A 22,991-nucleotide genomic window follows, 5' to 3' on the forward strand; every position below is an offset into this window, starting at 1 on the left:
AATATGTTGCAGAAAGCTCAACACCTCCTGTTAACCTGGGTATAGTGGCAAGGGTTTCCTGCACCCTCGAGGAAGAAATGAAGGGCAGCTCACCAGTATAGGATCACTGTGTAAGCATTTTCCTGTAAAATTAAAGACTGACATCCATCCAAATAGCTTTCACAGCAGTAAAATTGCACCAAAACACAGGCATGAGCCAAAGAGAGGTTCTAAAACAGTGTATGAACAGCATGAACGTGCTGAGAAGGTTATGACAGGAACAGTTTCTTTGATGCCTTGCTTCTATTCTTTCAACCACCTGCACTTCCTTTCCTTCAAATCAGTGTAGCCCATGTCCTTTCCCTAGTACCAATTATTTTTAACTCCACTCTGCAAGTCTAAAAAAGAGAGAAAAATAAAAAATTACAGCCAGACACGCAGGCTCAGCTTCCTTCTAGCAGCAGTTGATAAAAGATAATCACTCTCACATAAGTGAAGAGGGAAAGGAATGCTTCTTGGTGCTTTTTTTACTCATGGGAAATCCTAAAACTTCTGTTTAGCTACTGAAATCTTGTGCAAATTCTTTCTGATCCCACTGCATCCCAGTTTTACATTGGTCTCCTGTACTTTCAACACTGGATCTGAAACTTGCCCATTCCTCGATCATGGACCTCTTCTTCCATGAAGCAGTAAATGTTATTTATATACACCCAAGAATGGGAGTTCAGCAAGACAGGAAAACCCTGTGGGCAGGCAGCATTTGGAATCCCATTATGTAATGGTCTTACTGCTAGATCAAGCTGTTTGTTCCGAGTTGCAATGGAAAGCTCAATGGTGGACAGCTTCAGCTTCTCCCAGTCCTCAGGGGCTATCTCCTGGGGGAACTCTGTGCAGCAGGAAGAGAAGGAATCAGTCATTCAGTGGAATTTAATGACACAGATCACTATGAAGCAGACGACAGACACAAAAATCAGTCTGAGCCATTCCGGCCACTGGTTTTGTTTCTCTAAAATGTCAAAATCTTAAAAAATTAAAAGGGAGCTTAGAAGTACTGAAGAAAAGAAATAACACCATCAGCATTTGCATAGTATCAGAAAAGACTGCCAAACACAGTACATCACAGCCCTGTGAATTCTCATGTCCAGGGATTGACAGATCTCCTGGGCTGGTGACAGAAACATTTAGAAAACCCATGAAATGTTAGCACCAAAAAACCAGGAAACCAATGTTCAGGAGGCTGTGGTAACACATTTTCTACAGGAGGAGCTCCACAGTTCAGTTCTTGCACCCAGGTCACCTGGTTCATGCTCCTGCATGAATCACCTCTGCTAGCCAAGGAGGAATGAGGTCTTAGCAACAGACTCTCCTTCCACAACCCAACCCAAGTGAGACTCAGAGAACACAAAATTTATGGTACAGAAAGAGTTTAACATACTAAGAGAAATTTAGGCCTGGCCCAAATGTTACTGTTCTATTTACAGTAACAATTGTTGCTTTGTGTCAGCAACTCTCCCCACCCTGGAAAAACAAGGGCTGCTCCTCTCTGCCCAGCTCACTAAGAAGCCATTCTGCTGGAAGATTAAGAAGCTCACCCAGAAGTGCCAAGTATCCTCAATGGATGCCTCCACTGCAAAGGCAACTGTGAGTCCAGGGAATGCCCTGGGTTCTCTAAGTGAGTATTTGCTTATGAGACCACAAACATCTGTTCCATTTCTGAGAGATGCCTCTATAACAGTCTTGAACAAAAATCATAGTTTAAATAAATAAAAAAAGGAAACAAATAAATAACAGCAACAAAGAAAGAGAGCAGTGAAGCAGACATGCCCTCCACACAACACAGCCCTGGATGTGTCAGAGGAGCAGAGCCTGCCTGTGAGTTGATGGCAGAGCACAGCCAGCCCACCTTTTGGAGAGGACCAGTACGATCGCAGCCGTCGGTAAAGCCTCACATACAAAGGAGGTCGGGATGATTTCTCCTCTGGCTCCTCTGGAGGTCTCTCAGTTGGACCCACGTACATGAGACAAGCTTGATGTTTCTGAGGCCACTCCTTGGATTTACATGGAAAGAAAAGACAGAAGATAAAGGGCATTTTGTTGAGGGTATGTCCTGTTTATTCTGTTTAGTCCTGTAGCCTATTTACTGTGTACTCACACATAGTCCTGCAGAGCTACTCAGGCCACCCCACTGCCTCAGCCTACTTTAATGGCTCTCCAGTCCCCAGGTTCATTGGTGAGATGACAACTCTGCAGTTTCAAAAAGATTACCCACAGTTCCCAAATCCACTAATCTAATCCTTCCCTGCACAGGAGTGAGGGCATTTTCCCCTCTGTGAACAGAGGGTGAAGGGATGTTTCCTTTGCTGCTGAGGTGTGGTAGGGTGACACAGCTGCTTCTGGCTGGAGGGAACAACCCAAACCAGCCAGGTCACCAGCAATGTCTGAAAGCACAGCTGGTTTCTGCATGGCAACAAGGCAACCTCAAAGAGCAACTGCTCAGCAGGATCCAGTGCAAGCAGACAAAGCCTGCAGTGCTGTGTGCAGCCAAGGGGCACTAAAACCTGACAGGCCTTTGTTCTCCACAACTCAAATAATCCAGACCTGACCTGATAGCCAGGTGCTTCTGAACAGCAACACAACAGCTCTTAAGGCAAGTCATGTGAGCTTCATAAAGCATCTTAAAAAAAAAAAAAAAAGAGAAAAGTACTAACACATTCTTGGTGATATTTCAGATTCCAGCATCAGGGCTACAGAAGAACCTTAGCTTTCAAAATATCTCCAGACACTGACAAAATTTATTTCACATCATTGTTTTGAAAATAATTTCAGAAATGCTCCAAACATAGGACATTTAATTGGTTTTTAAATTTATATACTAAAACAACACAGTCAAGAGCCCACATGAACTCAGTACAATTATTTTTCTACGTACAAAATTTCAGAAGTAGTTTTTGATCATGCAGCACAGATTGGTAAACTAATTCACCTCACACCTCTGAGAGCAAGGAAAGACTCCACTCTCATACCTACATAATAAGCAGGACAAACAGAGGTTGTATCAGTAGGGCAGTACACAAACAATAAATATTAATGATTAAATGGAAAAGCAGAAATGCTGTGATAATTTAAGCTTGTGTATTTTAGAAAAGATGATAACACTCATAACAATGCCCCTACCAATATCAGAGGTGATATTTCCAATTACACTCTTTTTCAGCTACAGGTCATTCTGTTTCAAGAGACACCCCCAGTAAAACCAGAAAATATGAAGTGTGGAGCAGCAAACACAAGCCAGGAAGAGATTAAACTCAACAGGCTGGAGACACCTCTTGTAGAAATTAAAATCATAACACAAGAGGCACATGTGAATATCACAATTAGGTGAGATCAGGTAGAAAGTTTTCTATCTAAATGGCTGAAGAAGTGGGCACTTCTCTTTAACCTTCAGCAGGTTAAACAGATCTTTTTAATGTACAATTAATAGCTCACCAGAGAAATCCACTATCACCAGCCCCAGCTGAACCTAAGGACTCAAAAAAAAGTGAGAAAGGAGGTGGACAGAAAAGAAGAATAGGTTTCTAGCTAGAATGCCAGAACACAGAAGCATAACCTCAAATTTTCTGTGGATGAGAGGGGGGGAAAAGCCTTCCCAACTTTTCTGGATACATTACTATTAATCCCCTTTACAGGAGCTGCCTCTAAAGGAAGCACTGACATTGTCACAGACAGCATGGCTAGACTGCACTATTTGATCTGCTGTACCAGCTCCTGGGCATTTTCACTGCCTTTCAGGAGGCTCCTTGTATGTTGAGAGAAAAGGAAAACCATGTGAATGAAAATGCCTTACCTTTAATGCAGGTCAAATTTAAATCTTTCCAGGATCAATTTTAAGCAACAGGAAAGTTTAAGGTGAGATAAAAGCTATTCATCTTGATGTTCATTTTACTACACAAGGAAGCCTGATTATCAATGTGCATGAGCAGTCTAATTATAGACCCTTCTGCCAGATGAATAAATCAGAGTGAAATGTTATTACAAAGACTGTTGAGAAAATGTGGCTGAGCACTTTAGCACTCCACCACTGCTGCTCACCAGTTTCACAGGGGGTTACTGGCTTCCCCTGGTGATCTTGTAGCAAAAATTAAAAAAAAATTAGAAGTATTTTTCTTCTCCTTCCTCTCTTCAGCAGTAATCTATCAATTGGTAGGCTTTTTTTAACAAGTTGAGTTTTAGCCCCATTTTATATTGTTATCAGAATCCTTCAGGAAAGCTTGCAGCCATATTTTACAAAGCAAAGTCAGCCTGTTCATTTCCCAAACACATTCCTCACAATTAATGTTTACCTTAAATACACTGAACAAATGAGCTGCTTTGGTTTTCAGAGGCCCAAGGTACCAGTACCTGGAAAAAGAACAGAAATACAATTTCTAAGATATCCAGGGATCAATACTGGGAAAGGGAGAAACTCTGCATATAGTCAGAGCATACAGACTGAGTTAGTGCTCCCAGACAACCTTTAGCTTTTTGATACAGTAAAATAGTTTCTACACATCACCAGCAGCCCAGCAGTGACATCCCTATCCTGAGTTACACATCACCAAAATGCAGTGTATAATCTTCACTACAGGCAGCAGGACATCTCACTATCAGAATTTTATTTGTTATGGGAGACAACTGGGGATGATTCAAAGGTCTGCGGTCTAACAGCTGATGGTGTGCATCTCCAACATGCAATACAGCAAATTTCAAAGATTGGAGGAAACAAACAAAAGCCAAAGGCTTCAGTGACAAAAGAACCAGCCAACGTTCGTAAGTCCCAAAAGATTCTCACATCAAAATCAGGGTTTTACAAAATAAAAATCCTGCCATCCATACAGCACTGTACAGAATCTAAAGATGTGACTGTATTTAGGCAGGCTTGGAACATTCTGATCAGTGTCATTCACCAAAGAGGGTCAACAAAGCACATTGAACACCACCAGCTCAAGAATTCTGCAGATTTAAGGGTCTCATCAACCATTAAGGCATGCAAATGTGCCACCACTCCCCTCAAGCCATGAAATTGTCTGTAAAATAGTAACATATGACAGCACTACATCTCCAGCAGCACAGTCCTTCGCAGAGGGACTGTCAGACACACTTCTGGAACTGTGTCTCATGGCTTAACTCCCCTTTGAGTTCTTTTCAGTTTACGATCAGCTGCACTGGAACACACCAAATGCTTTTAGTCCAATAACCCATCTCTCACAGGGAGCAAAAGTGGAGGAAGTGGGAAAGTATAAAAACAGGACAAGCACACGAGGATTTTGTTCCAAGCAGACTCTGAGCACTTGTTCATTTGTTGCTGAAGTGCTTTCCAAGCTGGACACATTTCTCTGCATTCAAAAACATTTATGGAAGGAAGCAGGGCTTGAGGACGTTCGTGTGCCTCATGTACCAAAGGTGCTGTCATGCCTCCAGCACTGAGCCCAAAGGACTCTTGCAAAAGGGAAGTGCTGCAGGGAAAGATGCAAAGGCTGACACCAGGAGAAAAGCAGGGCATGGGCAGGAAGGCCAGCAGGAGTGCAGAGCAGAGAGAAGAGCACTTCCTTGGACTGGGGGCTGCAATCAGCAGGAGAGCCTGCAGCACAGCCAAGTCAGCACCTACACAGCCCCCTAAGAATGTCCCTGGCCTCCCAGGGACCAACAACCTGAGTACTCCATCTCCCCCATCCCCTCTTAAACCTACTCAAACATTTGCCAGATAAACTCCAGAGGTCTGCTACCTCTTCCTGACAAAGACAGCTCATTCACAAAGCACATGGTATTTCCTTACAGGTTTTACTACATTTCCTCCATAAGAGTTTGGGGAGTGAGCTGCTTTGGCTCTGCTGCTCCTTCAGCAGATAATGTCATTTGATACACAGACACTGACATATTAAGCGTCCATTTGGAGAAAGCCCAATAATTATGAGTTTGCCATTCAGAGAACAGTCATCAGATAGCACAGTCCATGCCACTTCTGGCAGGAACCTGAAGGCATTTCTACTGCATCTGATGTCCCTTGCTGGAATTGAGTTTCAGAGTACACACACAGCTTTTCATTGGCAGATGATGAAAAACAATGGCCAATTACTTTACTTAGACTTTACTCAAGGGAGAGATTTTCCCTCTGAACAATAAAGTTCCAGAAGCAGATACCACAAGGCAAGAAGAAAGTAAATACTTAAAAGAACAGTCCAGCACCAAATATTTATTTCAAATTACAAGAATTCTGATACATCTTACACTCTCATGTGTGTAATGAAAGATCCAGCAAGAGTGGGTGCCTCTGCCTGTCAGATGCCTACATTCATAAAAAGACTTCCTTGAGAGAAGGGAGTGTATCTTTTTAGGCAACAGATACTAAAAAGGGTACAGGTTCAAAAAATAGTATTTTCTTACTTGCTAGCTTTAACTCCTGCATCTCTATAAGATCCCCATCTTAAACCAGAGACTGCAAACACAGGCTGCTCCTTTTTTCCCTGTAAAGAAAAATAAACACTGCAAAATTGCTTTCTCTTACTTTTTTTCCAGCTTTATTTCCTCAAGTTTGAAAAACAGCATTGCTACATAAAAACTTCTGTTAAATTTCTACACAGAAATTTAACAGAAGAGGTATGACAAAGAGCTAACAGCAATAAAGCTTAGCAGAATTTAAGCACTGTACATTCCATCTGCTCCGGGGAGGAATATAAGAGGAGAAGTTTTGAGCAGGTAGCCTGAGTTTGACTGCACACCCAGCAATGGCCATTTCATTTCGTGGATTTGACTGTTAGCCAAAAGCAAGGAGCTCTGCACAGCAACACAACACTCTTGCTGCAGAAATGTCCATTCTACAACTGAACAGAAAAATAATATTCAGAAACCACACGAGGCATAGTCAAAGGTTTTCCAATTTTGTATTTTACAATTTGTCAAGAAAGCTATTAACTTCACAATCCACATGAAAGCATCAAATCAGCAGACAGCTATTGCTATCTCTCACCATTGCTACAGAAACACCACTGTAGTAAGTTTTGTATTCATCAATATTCTGAGTCTCAAAGAAAGGCAATGTTGAGGCATTCTAGTGTTTTCTTCTGTTTAGATTGTCTGATGCCATAGCACATGGTGGAGAAATGACTGCCAGCAGAACTGCTGATATCAGAAACTAAAATTCATAACAGCAAGACACAGAGGAAAACCAGTCCATGTAAACACAAAAACATCAGAACGGGAAAGCTTTAGAAATGTTGGTTTCCAAGTAAGTAGATGCTTTCACCTTGATCTGTAAGACATCAAGTGGAACTGTCTCTCCTTTCAAAATGGCCAATGTAGCATTAGTAATATGTCTGCAAAACAAACAGGAAAAAAGCAAAGGAAACCAAACAGGAATAAAAGAAATGAGTAAGCTTTAAAATTACTTTTTTTTCCCTAGCAAATTCCACTATGAGCCCAAGTAGGGCTTTTTTTCAGCAAAAGTAAAAACCCCAGGGAAACGTGCTGCACTCAACTGAAATCAGAAAGCAAAATGGGTGGTTGCAACACATGCCAAAACCTAACAAACAGCAAAATACAGAAAACAGCAAAATGAAATTATCAGTCTAAGCTTTTGAGATAGTTCTCCTTTCTGAGCTAACCTGGGAGGTCAGAGGCCAACTGTGTTACCTCCTATTTCAGATATTTAACACATTAAGGACATAAATCGTGGTTTTATTTTAGTGGTAGCAAGTGTTACAGCCTGGGAGAGCATGGGACAGCATGACTGGTCTCAACTCATATGTCTGAGATTGAACTGCATTAGTATGTGCTAATTTATTTTGAAGTTTTTAATCAATGTAAATCTACCTATCAGCAGTGCCCATATTGTTTAGGTCACCATTCAGTTGTGGACAGTAGCCAGGGCACTTTGGTTACAAAATCTTTTAAGTCCACTAAATAGTCTATGTTCAAACCTTGAAGCATATACTTGATTGAAACCCCTTCTTTGTTTTCAAAGTTGGGTAATATTTAGTTTCCATACTGCATATGTTTCCAGTGTCTCAGCTGGACAAGGAAAAAATGCAGTTTTCAGATCCAGCCTGATATTCATATGAATCAGTGGGAGAAACTGCCTTTGGTTTCATCAGGATTACAACAGTGAGACAGATAAGGAAGCTGCTCTTCCCACAGCCCATCTTCTCTCCCAGCTCTTATCTGTCTCTAAGACCTTTACAGTTCCTACACTCCCAAGAGAGTGCTGAAGGATCCAAAGTCCAAATATTTCTTCCAAAAATATTACTTCTGCACTTCTCAACTCAGGTTCTGCCACTGGTGCGGGTTGTTGAGCGGCCCATTGACCAAATTACCTTCAACTTCTCCAGTGTGCTGCAGTCCCACCTGCACAGTTCATTACCTTGGCACAAGAAGATCATCCATTTCAAACAGCTTCTTTAGAACCCAAACATAAATTATTATTTTAATCTTAGCTGCTGATTACAGCCTTGTCCACATTTCTGGGCTTCAAAGCCCTCTGGTAGTTTTAAGGAAGGATGTTATGCCAGCTGACTCGTGGGTTTTACATATGATGGATACTAGCAAGGGCTCCACAAAGAGAACAATGTTAATGAGTTACTGGGAGAGTGAGAGTGAAAAGATTTCAGGACCAAGAAGAAATATATTCATTATTATGAGAGGAGAGGAAGGGAAAAATTGAAAAGAGATGAAGTGTGGGGAAAAGAAAGATTGACTCTCTTTTCTCTATAGAAGTGGACAAAACAATCCTGCAGCAAACTGAACTGCAAACAACAGATATCACCGGACTGGATCATATTGAGGATGCTGAAGAATTGAGTTGTTGGATTACTGCCAGCATCAGTCCCACCACAGGGAAAGTCAGTTCTGCCCTGCAAAAGTCAGTAATGGGATTCCAACCTTTCCCATATTGCTGTATGCCTTACTTTGCAGGTTCTAACCAGGCTATATGTGGACTGGTTTCTAGAATTCTTAGACTGGAGAAGGGTCAGAAAGAGGACTTATTTTTGGCTTATTTTGTCAAATCCTTGCTATATCCTTGTCATACCCTTTCTGCTATTCTTAAGAGGCTGATCCTTTTAATCTCTTTTTCTTTTTAAACTCTGAGCATCACACGATCACAGAGAAATTAGCCACAGCAAATGATTTCTAATAATACATACATTTCCTTCTTTTAATTATTAGTCAGTTTTTGGAAGTCATTAACTCAGGTAAGTCCAGAGAATCATCAGGCTCTGCCCAGAGACTGCCAACTTCTATGTAACACAGAAGAAAAAGAAAAGCATCAAGCTACCAAGAAGCACTGCTTCTTGAGAACAATAAACCATGTTTCAGAAATATGTGATACTTACTGGACTTGATTTGTGCACTCAGGGTACAGTGTGTGGCTCAAAGTGCAAGTTTTTCCAAGGGGTATGAATCCTATAGGAATCTTACTGAAGGCAGCCTGGACACATAAGGAGAATAAATTAACATTTGCATGAAGCTTCCTGTGTGGAGATCACAGCTGTGTCTGGCATCACCCCTTTGGCAGTGAGCACCAGGCACTTCCTCACACAATGACTCAGAACATGGCACCCAAATCTGTGAAGCCACCACTGCCAACTGGGTACAAAGGAGCTCTCTGTAATCATTAAGAGCATTGTTACATGCATTTTGGCAGCCACATCCCAACTAATGCATGGATTCTGTCAGCAATCTGCCATCTTCCTTAATACTGATGGAGCCATCACAGGCTGTGAATCCCATTTACCACTGCAGAAATCCCCCTCTGACAGAGTAATCTTGCACAGCAAAGAGATTTTCACACTTAAGGAAAGGAAATTAATTGATTGCTCTGCCATCCAAATCATGAAGCAGCAGAAGGTCTAATTTTTGGAACTCACTGACCATATTATTTTTTTCTACAGCTGCTCAGCAAAAGGGCTTGTTGAAGGAGCAGGTTATTACCCTGTACCTCATCTCAAACCTTGCTTTTTGAAGCATGTCAGCAAAGCAGTGTAAACTACCCCATACCCCAGTGCACCATGCCTGTCCTGGGGGATGCTGCCAGCCACACCAGGACACAGCCAGTCTGCAGCCACCTGGGAATTTCCCTCTCACTGCACACCCAAGCCCTCTGCCCTGCTGGGTCTCTGTCACCTGCAGGGGCTAACACTCTCAAACACCCTGCTCTCATTTTCTTCAGCACTGCTCTGCAGTGTGCAGATGAAAGGCTGTCTGCAGCTCCTGCAGTGAAGCTCTGCTCCCCTGGCTGCCAGGAACAGAGCTTCTGGAATCCCCTGCACAGGCTCTCATGCAGGCAACAGTGGTGTGACACCCCCAAGGGAAAAGGGAAGCAGGGCACAGAGAGAGGGAGCTCGAGAGCTGATCTCTGCTCCTAGGACACAGTGACATGATGGACAAGAATTCCTTGGCCAAAAACATGAAGTGACACAGTGGCAATGCTATAATGCAGTATTCCACCCATAGTTGTGCTGGATGCAGAATTCCCTACACTACTGCAAAATGATCCAAGCTACATCAACATAAGAAGCCAAAAAATAAAGAGAAGGTAGCCAGTAAAGCCTCTAAACTTTGCTTCCACTATTGTCAGATTATAAAAGTCTCAGCATCCAACTATAATAATATTAGATTTAAAACAATGATGCACCAGAATTGATATAACTAGCCTTCCTTTAAAAATATTGACTTGGTTGCAGAGTCCCCCTTGTCACATTCAGACAAAGCAAATGTCTAAACAGATACAATTCAAGCTGCCAAGGGTATCATCATAATCTTGTCTGGATTGTTTAATTGAGTTTTAGCCAGCTCCTGCCAGAAGGTTTTGGGAACAATGATTCCCTCCTTTCTTCAATAACACTGTCCTCCCACTTGAAAAAGAAAAATCTCTCTCATTTCCATTCAGAGTGATCCACCTTGAGAGGTTAAAATTTGCTTAGTACAGCCATCTGCATAGGTAGATATGCACTGCTTGAAGAAACAGCAAAGCAATCCCAAAGCAGTAGGAGTGTGACCATAACTGAATTCAGTTTCAAGCCTGTACAAACACAAGAAAAACATGTATTTCTGCCCAATCCTTCTGCCAAACAAAGTGGCATGCACAGCTGGTCCACGGGTCTTTGAAAATTGAGCATTTGGTTTCTCCACAATCCCTGCTCTGATGCTGGAAACTTCCCAAAGCCATGGCTTGGGAGTCACTGCACTCCTTCAGAAAGGGAACAAAGAACAGCAGGCAGCATTGCAGGACAGCAGCCCAGCTGGATGGCTGCACAGAAAGCTGGCTCCAGAGTAGTAAGCAAAGTATTTGCTGGAGGCAGCTGAGGCCAAGAGACCACAGTGCATGCACAAGACACTCCAAGAAATAAACACAGTTTTTAACATGACACCTTCTCACCTCATCTGCTCTACGGAGAAGTCCAGTTATGACCTGAAAAACATGGGAAATGCTCTAAGAATTTTATTTTTCAGTTACAGTAAGAACAGATTAAATTCTTAACCACATTTAATCTTTGACATTTAAGGAGCAGCTACCCTTTTATGGAAGGTGCTACAGTTGTTTACATGGGAAAGGAGGAACGTTAAGCCTGCAAACATGTTGGAAACAACAGGTTTATGAGTGTGCCTGAGTACATGCTGGTACCACAACCAATGCCAGTGTAAATGTTTTAACACTGAATAATGCTCTGCATAATGCAAAACCAGCACTGATCAGTGCAATTAACACAAGGCCAGAATGACCTACAGATGTATTCTGATCTCTTTCTCTTAAGGTCACTGTATTCATTAAGCCATTGTCTTATGAAATCAGTAGTTAGAAATCAGGAACTGCTTGAATAAAATACAGTCTTGAAAAAGAGAGTATCCCCCAGTTCTGCTCCAGTCATTAATCATCTTGACAATAGGCATTTATTAAATACGTTCCAAGCTTTGTTATCATTCCCACATAACTTTTAAATTATCTGATTCCCACTTAGGAAAATATGCATTCCTCTTGGGGAGTTCATAGAGAGGAAGGAACTTTGAAAACCAAACCACTACAACTACATCACACAGAAAGAAAAAGTTAGAATAATGTCCCTCCAAAGAGTTTGCTTATTCCAGAATAAAGCTCTGGAAGATAGCTACGTCACACATTCTTTTTGTCCCCCCTCCCATCATCTCTTAAGACTAATACCAAGCAGAGTATTCTGTCCCCAGAATATTAGAACATTTACTAAAAACACAGATTCTAAACTGGACAGATCTCTAGGAACAGTTGTTATGATGCTGCTACATTGCACAGACTGAATCTTCTTGCCCTCAGCCCAACCATGATTCTCAACAAACCAGGCTCCTGCAGTACCTCTTGGACTGTGCCATCTCCTCCTGCAACAATGATCAGATCTGTGTTTTCCATTAGTTCCAGAAGCTCTTTTGCTTGTCCCTCGTAATCAGTCTGAAGAAACAGAGATCCAAACATGAGCACTCAAATGACTATTTTTAGTGTATCTCTTTCATAGAAATAAGAATAATCTATCCATTTGGTTAATAGTTATTTTTATATAGGCACACAGTACTGTATATTACTTACATTCAGGGTTTTTTTCAACTTATAAAACCAGATTGATGCATATTATATTATGTGCAAGTAAACACACACACAGACAGAGGTTAAATGACATATCAGAGCAAATCTTACTCAATAGATCTAGAATACCACAGTAACCATCTTATTTCCAGGTAATATTACATTGAAACAAATCCAGGAGCCAATCACTTGCAGAAAAACTATCTTTTACAGCCAAAGTGCTCAAGTGCATCTCCTGAAACACAGCATCAACTACACAAAAGGCCATTGCCTGACAGCCACTGACAATGGATTTAGCAGTGAAGAGTACTGACTTTTTAAACCATTAAAACTGTTTTCTGAAAAATTCATGTCTTTTACAGAGTCATCTCAGCCTCACTTCCTTACCCAGCCCTGTTCTGCCAACTTGTTGAGTCTAACACTACCAAGCATCAGTTTTAAGTCTTGCAAAATGATTTCTTCTCTTAGGGTGGGACTAGGTACATTTACTGATCAGAGAAAGGGATTAATAAAAAGAGCATTTTAATACTAAACCTTGTGGAAAAGATTCCAAGACAGAAAGATGCATATCAGAGTACTCTGCTGTTAGGGCACACTGACTATTAAGCAATCCACATAATCACAGCCTCAAAAAAACTGCAGAAAGAGCAGAATCCCTTCAATGTTTCCTTGTTCTTCTCTTTCCAAAGGAAACCTGTTTGTTAACTCGCACCATTTAGAGCTCAGTGCCCTGCTTTCATGGTGGGAATGTTGAATTACTTGGAGAGACACAAATAATTTGAGTGTAAAGATAAGAGGTTATTTTTAATTAATCCGAACAGCTCAACTGGATGTCAAAATTCCTCACTTTTCAATTCTTCAAGTTCAGGCAGAAATGACAAATTCAACAGCAATGGGCACGCACCACTAGCCAGCACTCAAATATTTAGAGAGATTTTTCTCAAACATGAATTATAGAAGGGCTGCTTGAGACAGACAAACAAGCATATGTACTGCTTTAGCTGAAAATTAAAATCTCACTACACTGTTTGAAAATCAACTGTGAATTAAAAAGATTAGGTACCTGTCTAATATCTCAGTGTTTATTTCTTCCTATAAGATGTCTACAGGACAACTGAGAATTTCAAATGCATACAGGTTTGAATTTCAATACTTCAAGAGGAGAAAGAAGAGTCAATATTTCCACAGCAGCAGGACCTATCAATTCTTACCTTAACAATAGTTACATCCAAGCCAGATAAGTGCAAGATTGGTGCAGCATTCTTTTCAAAAAGGTTCCCAGCTTTGCTAGAAATAACAGAGTAAAAACTGTTTAATGATGCCTGTGGCTGAAAAAAAATTAAAAAGGAAAGAAACAAATGAATAGCAAGAAGAAATCTACTTAAAACCAAGCATTCAATCTCCACAATCAGTCACTCAACCTGACAGTGAGGAAAGATGAGATTTCATGTGGTTCAAATGCATTACATTTCTAGTCTCATATCTCAGATGTTAGGGTTTTGTTGCAGTTTTAATAAGTGCACAAGATGCTATCTTACTTTTGCCAAAAATAATTTTAAAAACCCATTAAAACAAATTAATATCTCCAGAAAGAAATTTATTAGAAAATTAATGACTTACAAAGCACTAGCCTTTGGGACCACAAAGAAGCCCATATAGGCTTTAAAAAGTATTTTTAAAATCCTGATTATTAATTACTACTTATTATTAAACAAGGTTAGAAGCAAAATTCTGTCCTTTTTTGTGGCAGGACTGATAATTTTATGCCTGTCATTGCAACACAAAATAATTATATCACTAACTAAAAATTGTTTGCAAGTAGAAACATGAGACTTGGTTAATACTACGCATTTTCCAGACTCAAAAGCATGTGTCTGAGCACTTTCACATCAGCTATAATATTCCCCTTATATTGGTAGTAACAACTCTCTGCCCCTCCACAAAATGCAACTATTCCAAAGTTTATTTGATCAGCAGAAACAGACACCCATCAGACCCAAGATGATGTTTTTTCTGCTAATGAGCACATAAAAATAGCAACCCAGCTCTTCCAGGAGTCCTGCTCCAAGCTCATATTTAGCCTCTCAGTTTGTGGGCACATCCCTTTCAAGGGCAGGTTCCCACAGAAGTAAGATCACTTCTTGCCAGCTTCAAGACTTGAAGCAATCAAGGTCATCTCTTACTTCTATAGTTTTTGAGGATGGAAATATATCAAAAGCAAAAGTTTGGAAGGAATACAAAGGAATTCTACATACGAGGGAATGACAAAGGCCGAAACACAGAATCAAAGAAAAAAATTAAATATATATATGTTTAGAAATCATTCTTCCATCTCAAGCAATTAATTCTATTTCTCATCCCAGTATATCTGGTGAAATGAAGTCTGGCATAGTTACATAGCACCAGCTTGGCATCAGAGGGAGGCAAAAATGAGCTCAAAAATCTGGCTGGCTTTTATAGTGGATAGCAGAGTAAAAATGCAGAGAGAGTGCTTCAAATGAGAGTGCTGGGAAGGGGGAATTTTACCCTTTGCAAGCTGCTGGGTTGAGCAAGACTGTTGCTTTCTTCAATGGCATAGTGGCAGGCATCAGCTGGTTGCCAAAAGCCTAAGGAAGAGAAAAAGAGCAGGGCTCAGTTTATCTTTTAAGCACACTGCTAAAACAGTTCAAAATAATGCATCTCTACAAATGTCAATGGGCTTTCAAGCCTCATGACATTCAAATGACTTCTACCTTCAGCCATTGTACAGGTCTCTTATTCAAAGACCCACACTCTCAGCAGCAGCTCACATCACTGTCATAAGTACTCTTTAGCTCATTTTTACATTTCCACCACCATTTCGTTTTTGTCAACCTCTGGTTTTCTGCAACGGGCAGAAATCCAGGGAGCTCTCCTTGACTCCAAGGTTACTGGATTTTCTCTCCTTATGTAATTCTCATACACCTCCCTGCCACCTTCTTTCTGCATTCTTTCCAACTTCTGAACTTTAAATCCTCCATCTCTTCTACTCATTTCAGTATTTTCTATGCTTCAGTTTTTGAAGACAGGAAAGATAATTACAAGAGAATCTGCCTTGACCTATAAGCAAGTCCACTGTTTCTTCAACTTTTTTTAAGCTAATCTCTCTCTATAAAAATCATTAAATCCCTCCTCAACTTTTAATCCAATTCTGAAGAGGTGTTTCAATTTTAAATTCTTTGAGAGTTTCTCCACAAAGCCTCTTGCACTTTGGACCTATTTCCAAAGCTGTTCAGCACAGGCAAGGAAATGCAAAACTTCCACACGTTCTATCCTGCTCTATAAACTTCCAGGTCACTTAAAGGCATCCTCACACCAAATCCAACTAGACTTGAACACAAGGAATACAAGGTATCCAGCAATACCATCCAGAAGCCCCACAAAGAGTAGGAACCAAAGACTACCATGCTGAACATGGCCCAGAGAACTGTTCCTGGCTTTTTTCCCCTTTCCCTAGGAAGTTAACCCCTAGCAGGAATTTTTATATTGAAGGAGGTGATACTGTACACAAAACCCAGTACATTTTAGTGGCTGTTAGCCACTAAAACTCATTATTAATTCCACTTGCAAACTTTGCTCAGGAAACTGTTGGCACCTTACTACAGGGGTTCCATACCATTGTCTCCTCACAGCAAAAGCTCCATACCTTCTTGGTGTTTCTCGTGGGCAACTCCTCAGAGCACTGACTCTTCCTTCTCCCCCAGCCACCCCACTCTTTTATAGCACTCTTCTTCTCATTGCTTACAGCTGTGGCCTGTTAAAGTCAGGCCTGCTCCTAATCTTTGATAATTGGCCCAGCTGCAACTCCTTAGGGGTAAGATTACTTTCTACACTATCTTTATTTTCTTACATTCTATCCCCCTCCAGGAAACCTCAATTTAAAGAAGGGTACAGCTGGCTGTGCCGCTTAAACATCCAAATGTCTTCTTCAGGAGAGAAAAAGCATAAGAGAAGTTGCTGAGAGTAAAGAAATCTTCAAAGAAAGTGAAACAAATCAATAGCTCTTAAGCTTTACTCAAAGATCAGCTGGAAAACAGACCAACTTATATTGCAGTTGTTGGGTGGGAATTGGGGAATAGGGGCCCTCTAGTGTGCTACAGCTGTTAGAAACAACTAATTATTTGCTTAGGGGGCACAAAATAATGTATTTCCATGCTCCAAACAATCTAGCAAGGCTCTAAACAACCCAACAAGGCTCATAAAGATTTTATTAGTAATGACATAATTGCTTCGTTATGTAATATACTCAGACATTTATGCTACATACAGGGGCATTTCTAAAGCAAATGCTGATTTGTAAGACAGGAAATAAAAAAATAATAATGCAATATTCTAGAAGTCTTTCAGAGCAGAACATAAGTAAAGACAACTTATAGTCATACTATAAAAATGGTTATTAAATATATATATATATATGAAGGTATAATTTAGGTAAGTCAGTGCCTTTTTCACTTTCTGGTCACAAGCACACTTCCAGGTATTACATTTCTGGACTTTTAAAATGTCAACCACTATTCTACAACTTGGAAAATTCCTTTATACAAAGCTTTTATAGTGCTTTATGAACACCAGCAAAGGAACTACATTCTTTTACAGGAAACTATCCTTGAGTGAATTGTTTGCCAGCTAAACAGCACCTCTTTACACACGCCCAGAGTTCAGCAACAACAAGGTCAACCAGCAAGACTGATCTGCCAAGGAAGACCAAGTCAGCTAACACTGACTTATCCCAGAGACAGAGGTGTAAAATGTTAAAAATATCATAAATGGGTTCTTCATCACAGAATCTTTCCATAATCATTTGCTACACCAAGGCTGCATCATTAACTGGTATTTAAATTCAGACACATGTGGCAGAACCTTTGCATGAAATACTGCTGTCATGGATTCTCTCTCAGGAAGGCAGCTACCTCATCAATTTGATAACGTAACAGGCTTAAAAACCTAAAAATCCAGTGTAAAAATAGTAAGAACTTCACACACACTTCATTCAAACTAAACCTTTTCTTTGGTGAGTTTGTCTCTATTTTTTTCCCAATACTTACAATATAGCACTATAAAAGCAAGTAGCATTTTACAAACAAGTTTAGATTGTTGTTATTCTGAAGAATACCAGACACTTAATGCCTTAATGCAGTACTGCTGTGTGTTTTCAAGCACTATTTGGCAATGACACGTCAGTGAGAATGGAAATTGCAGCAAGAATTGATTACTAGGCTTTCTGGTTCATTCCTTTCTAATGCAGGAGTCTTCTGCAGGACATTTTCTCAGGCTTTAACCACTAAAATTGCAGGAAGCTCTACTGACAGTGCTTTTGTATTTTCATTTCTAAGAATAAGCCATAATGGAATAGAAGCTGTCACTTAATAACTGGATTTAAGAAATGGGAAATTCAGGATTTCCACAACTGAACTATCTGCTGGTACCTGTCTTCTCCTTAGCACTTACACCTTTTTGACAATACACACAAACCACTTAATCAACTCCTTTTAGAAAAATTGGTTTAATTTGGTCAGCATGCTTCCAATACTGAGGTACTAATGGTCATTTTTTGTCATATAAAAAAACTTCTATCACTTTGTTATTATGTAGTAAAAATGAATAGTGAAAACATAAAGACTCTGAAATTACAAGTATGGTTTATGAAAGCAGTATTTTCAGGGAAAGATTTTCCTTGTTTTTCATGAGCAGTGAGTTCCCTTGTATAAATTCTGGCATGAAGATCCATTGCACAAGACAAGTTGCTGTGAAAATCTTTCAACAGCAGACAGGCTAAAATTGGGATAATTCAGGTGCACAACACTTCTTTACTGAGAAAAATAATTTTCACCATTCTACTCAGGCCCCAGTACACAGCAATGATGGGAGCAGTGTTACACTTTCCAAAATGTCAAAGACCTGTCATGAAGAGGCAGGTTTAGAATAAACTTTTTTTGTGGGAGGTAAAAACTCTTTAAATCCTTCAGAAATTATGTCATCCATGGGCAGCAGCACTTACACCTCCAAGAGACTGCTTATTAAGGACAAGATTTCTTTGTGGGAATATTGCAGTATGGGAGTTTGTGGACTGCAGTTTGCCCATGCAGGCCACAAGCTAAGAAATACAACAGTCAGTACCCTGAGAGAGTAACTCTCCCCCCCAAACAGTGGCTTTCTTGTCACTGATCAGCAACCAGGCTGTCCCCAGGCAGTTCCCAGGAGATGGGTCCCAAAGGAGCTGGGTCAGTCAGACATCACAGCTGGCACCCCTGATAAAGTCACCCAGGGTCAAACAGACAAGGGCACTGACACAAAGTGGTTTGTGCTGCTTCTGCCCAGCATCCACCCCTCCTGGTGGGGCTGGGATTTCACTCATCAACAAATCATCTCCCTGCCAGAGGTTTACAGGCACAGAGGTTTACAGCACATGCAGCAATGGAGGTCTGAGTAGCTCCAGCAGCAATTAAGATCACCCCAAGGATAATGCTGCCCTCCCCTGCAGCAGCAGCCAGGACACACAAGGGGCAGCACCCCTGGGCATCCAGGGAAAGAACACAGATGATGGCAGCATCAGAAGGCTTGTCACGTAGGAAAGGCCCACTGGGAACATCTCAGGAGCCCTGCACAACCAAGATAAGAGGCAGATTTGAATCTAATTTTATTACTTTAAACAGTATTACCTGGGCTTCTTGGCATGCAGCTCTTCGTAGCAGGTTATCACTATCAGGTAAGACAGAAAAGAGAGGGGACATTATGTTGTGTAAGTTTAGAACAATTTGCTCATTTTTAAAATGTAGGTACATACCCTTTTTACACACAGTTTGACAACATTGGAACAGAAAAAACCCCAAAACATTTTAAGGATAAAACATCCCCATTGATGCACATATGCATTTTTTTTTCTGCATGTGCACACAAGCATTATTTCTACAAAAAACAAAGGCAGAAAACAAAGACCAGGATGCCAAGTGTGCTGAGATTATGTAGGCTCTGGCACACTGTGTAAATGTGATTTATTTATTAAATTGCTACATAACTGTACTCCAGAGCTCAGGTGTGGGTTTTTCCAGTGTTCTTGCTGCCTGGTGTTTACACTAAAGGTACTTACCATTCTGGCAGTGTAGAAGGGTTCTAGAGAGGACTTAGGTCTTTGTGCATTACAACTGTGAACTGCCCTTTCCATCAGTTTGCAAGCCAAAAACACATTAATGCAGCACCTCCCACTCACCCACTCACTCACATGCTCATGGGCCTGAGCATGGCCCAAAGCAGTAACTCAGAGAGGTGAAAAACATTCATTGTATTAAGAGAAGGGTAAAAACAAAAGAGAGATGCTCAGTGTTAGATATGTCACAGATGGTCTGTTCAGAAATATGTTCCTGACTTGTCACTGGCAAGGGTGAGGAATGAAAGTCTATTCCTCCCCCAGCCCCAAAAATGTCCTATTTCCCCTTGCAGACAAAATGCCAAGTACTGTTCTGCTGTGCCCAGTCCTGCCTGTCCTCCAGATACCAACACTCTCCATCCTCCACTTGTCCTTGCCTAGCACCTGGCCAGACCATCTATTTTTGTCTCAAAATATCACACACAGAAAACCCCACTTACAGTCAGCATACCAAAACAAACACTGTACCAACCAAAAGGATTAAAGGCCAACCAGACAAAAGCAGGTGGCTGGGAGAACAGCACACCTCTGCCCCAAAGTGTGGCTCACCAGGCCAAGCCCTGCCATGGAAATGGCAGAGGAGAAGGCAAGGCAAGGCCAAACCCAAGTGCCATCTATTAGATTCCACTGGTTTACAGTATTTATCTGTCACTGGAATTATACAAGCTGCTCTTTTTGGCATCACCAAGAGATGCTGCAGTGCCATGAAATGAGAAGTAGGGTGACATCAGGTGAGATATAAAATTGGGTTCTCTGAAAATAACTACGCCATAAAAGCCACAGATTTATTCCTGGTAATAATGAAAAGACAAAGGAAGAGTTCAAGCATGGAAAAAGAAAATATGTGAATAATACCTCATCAGGATAACAAGTAACTGGAATGTCTGCAAAAGAATTCCTCAGAGGCATGCTGTCATATTTGCTCCTTAAAACCAAAGGAGTAGATAATTTGTATTAAGCACCTGCAATATCACTTAGAGGAGCAACAGCCTTGGGTTTGATTGCAGTAATATGATGGAAATGCACCAGTTAAAATAATAACTCTGCAAATTCCAGGCTGTGGCCAGCAGTGTCACAGCTAATTCCAGACAATCAACACAGCCTGACAGGCTGAGTCCACACTGTGTCACTGAGGGCACAAGCCCTCACACAGGGACATTGTCACCTCCCTCTGTGACTACGTGTGGCCAAAGCAAATAGAAAATAATTGCGATTTTAATACAAAAAATTGAAATATTATGGGATATCAAGGAGCCCCCATTATCAAATGATGGCTGCACAGTTGATGTCTTTGAGAATTACTGTCCTAACCTTCTGAACAATTCCCAGCCAAGCCCACGTTATCTGTTTAATTCACATTGATGCTATTTTGTTCACAAGTCAAGCTCTGTCACACTGTCAGCCAGGCTGTTTTCCTGTGCCCCCAGCTTTATGCTGCAGTGTTAATTGTCTTGAAAATGAAGTCCAGAAACACTTCCCAAATACAAGCTGAAAATACTGTGTTCTCTTTCTCAACCTCAAAGATCCTCAAAACAACTGTCAAGGATTCACCTCAGTGAGTTTCACCCATAGAAATTAAGCCTGACAGTTTAGATGTCAACATTTATGCTGATTTTCTCCTGCACTGAAGCACTTAAAGAGACAGAAGAAGCCTACTTTGACACTTACCATTTTGGTGTCAAAGGAAAAGTTTAGATTCTGAGACTAGAGGAATCGTTTACCACCCAGCAATTTCCAGGTGATTTGTCTCAATTCTCCAGCAGCACAGCACCCAGAATCCCACACCATCCCAGCCATACTCAAAGTGTTGAATCCCATAATTCAACTGGGATATTTCAAAGTCCTCTGAGTTTGTCAAGGATGTCCCAGTTTGGTTTAAAGATGCCAGGTAATAGGAATTTTTTCATTTCCTTAAAATATTATGTCAACATTTAACTAGATTCAAACTCCAGAAAAAACAGTACAGATGCACTCAGAGGGATGCATATTTAAGAACATCAGCCCTCCTCCTTCATCACAGCTGCTGCATTTACTCACCTCATATGGCTCACCTAAAGTACCCCAATTGGCCCTGCAAGTCCTCTGCAGGTCATAACAATCACTAAATAGAGCTAGAAAAAATGTGAAAAGCAGCTAAAAGGGGACTTCTTAAAGCATTCTGCCTAAGTAGGTATTCATATTCTCAAAATATGACTGCTCACCAGCTCCCAGAAAAGGTGAGGCTTTAATAACAAACATAAGATTTTGTTGATTTTTTGTACTTTATTGTCTACTATCAGGGAGTAACAAAGCTTTTTCAAGAATCCTCAAACATGAGCAGGTGGAGGCAGAGGGAAATTGCTCCACTGCCTTTAAGAATACAAAGAGATTTCTTCTGACTTGCACCATATTCACAGCAAACTAAAAATCAATTTTTACTTCACGTTTCCCCCAAGGCCTTATCTACAGCATTTGGCCTTAAAGCCAAACAGACAAGCAGTGTTGCATCTGCTGGCAAACTCAGGGCTGTCTTCCTGCTGTGAGAATTAAGCATCACACAGCTTACAGCTGGGCCAACTTGCTTAAGCAGTAAAAAATTGGGAAACGGAGAGGAACAAACAGTGGTGGCAGGGTATGGAAGAAAGAGACTGTCCCAGGCTGAACCCAGAGCCAGAACATTCCCAGCACAGCCTCAAGGCCAGAGCCACAGCAGCACGGACTGTGCAGACCAGAGCACCACACCAAAGGATGGCACCAACACAGAAGGGACACAGAGTGACTGTGCAGAGCACACAAAGCTCTGAGAACACAACATCTGTAAGACCAGCTCTGATTTCCCTGCAACATCCCTAGGGCAGGACAGCTGCCCACTGCTCCTGTGCTGAACATTTTCAGCTGGAATAGGGCATTGAAACTCTTACACATGAGCACAAGATGCACACAATTTAGTGTGGATGCTGCTCAAGATGAGGCTGAGTTCTGTGCCCAAGAGCCAGCAGAAGCCAGGGTGGAAGGACAGCTCCCATGATGAAAGTCACTCAGGACAGCAATGGATGCAACAAGGAGAGGACAACAAAGTTGAATTGAAGCTGTGTGAGGCTCTCAGCTGCAGCAAGGGTCTGTCTTAGATCCAACCAAAGCAACTCTCCTAAAAGTGATCACACTAAAAATGTAAAAAGAAGCTCAGGATCTCATTCCAAAATGGGTTATCAGCATTAAATCTAAGACTATTAAATATCCTCAAATATGAACAAGTCTAAAATCTTCAAAGTTTAGTGTCTGCACCAAACA

The 22,991-nt window shown here is 41.0% G+C and overlaps 1 protein-coding gene across 1 annotated transcript in view; it reads right to left on the reverse strand.

The window, feature by feature from the left end:
• The window catches only part of AGK (acylglycerol kinase), a 38,086-nt gene that overhangs the window by 10,267 nt on the left and 4,828 nt on the right, over positions 1-22,991 (reverse strand). Inside the window, exons 2-12 of the mRNA XM_058023718.1 lie at positions 19,237-19,276; positions 15,086-15,165; positions 13,771-13,846; positions 12,335-12,427; positions 11,387-11,419; positions 9,342-9,436; positions 7,259-7,328; positions 6,400-6,479; positions 4,320-4,377; positions 1,883-2,027; positions 768-865 (exon numbers count right to left, since the gene is read on the reverse strand). Coding sequence (XP_057879701.1) covers positions 768-865; positions 1,883-2,027; positions 4,320-4,377; positions 6,400-6,479; positions 7,259-7,328; positions 9,342-9,436; positions 11,387-11,419; positions 12,335-12,427; positions 13,771-13,846; positions 15,086-15,165; positions 19,237-19,276 — 868 coding nt within the window. The remainder of the gene's footprint in view (positions 1-767; positions 866-1,882; positions 2,028-4,319; positions 4,378-6,399; positions 6,480-7,258; positions 7,329-9,341; positions 9,437-11,386; positions 11,420-12,334; positions 12,428-13,770; positions 13,847-15,085; positions 15,166-19,236; positions 19,277-22,991) is intronic.

Source organism: Melospiza georgiana, chromosome 4 (genome assembly GCF_028018845.1).
Source record: "Melospiza georgiana isolate bMelGeo1 chromosome 4, bMelGeo1.pri, whole genome shotgun sequence".
Taxonomy (NCBI): Eukaryota; Metazoa; Chordata; class Aves; order Passeriformes; family Passerellidae; genus Melospiza; species Melospiza georgiana.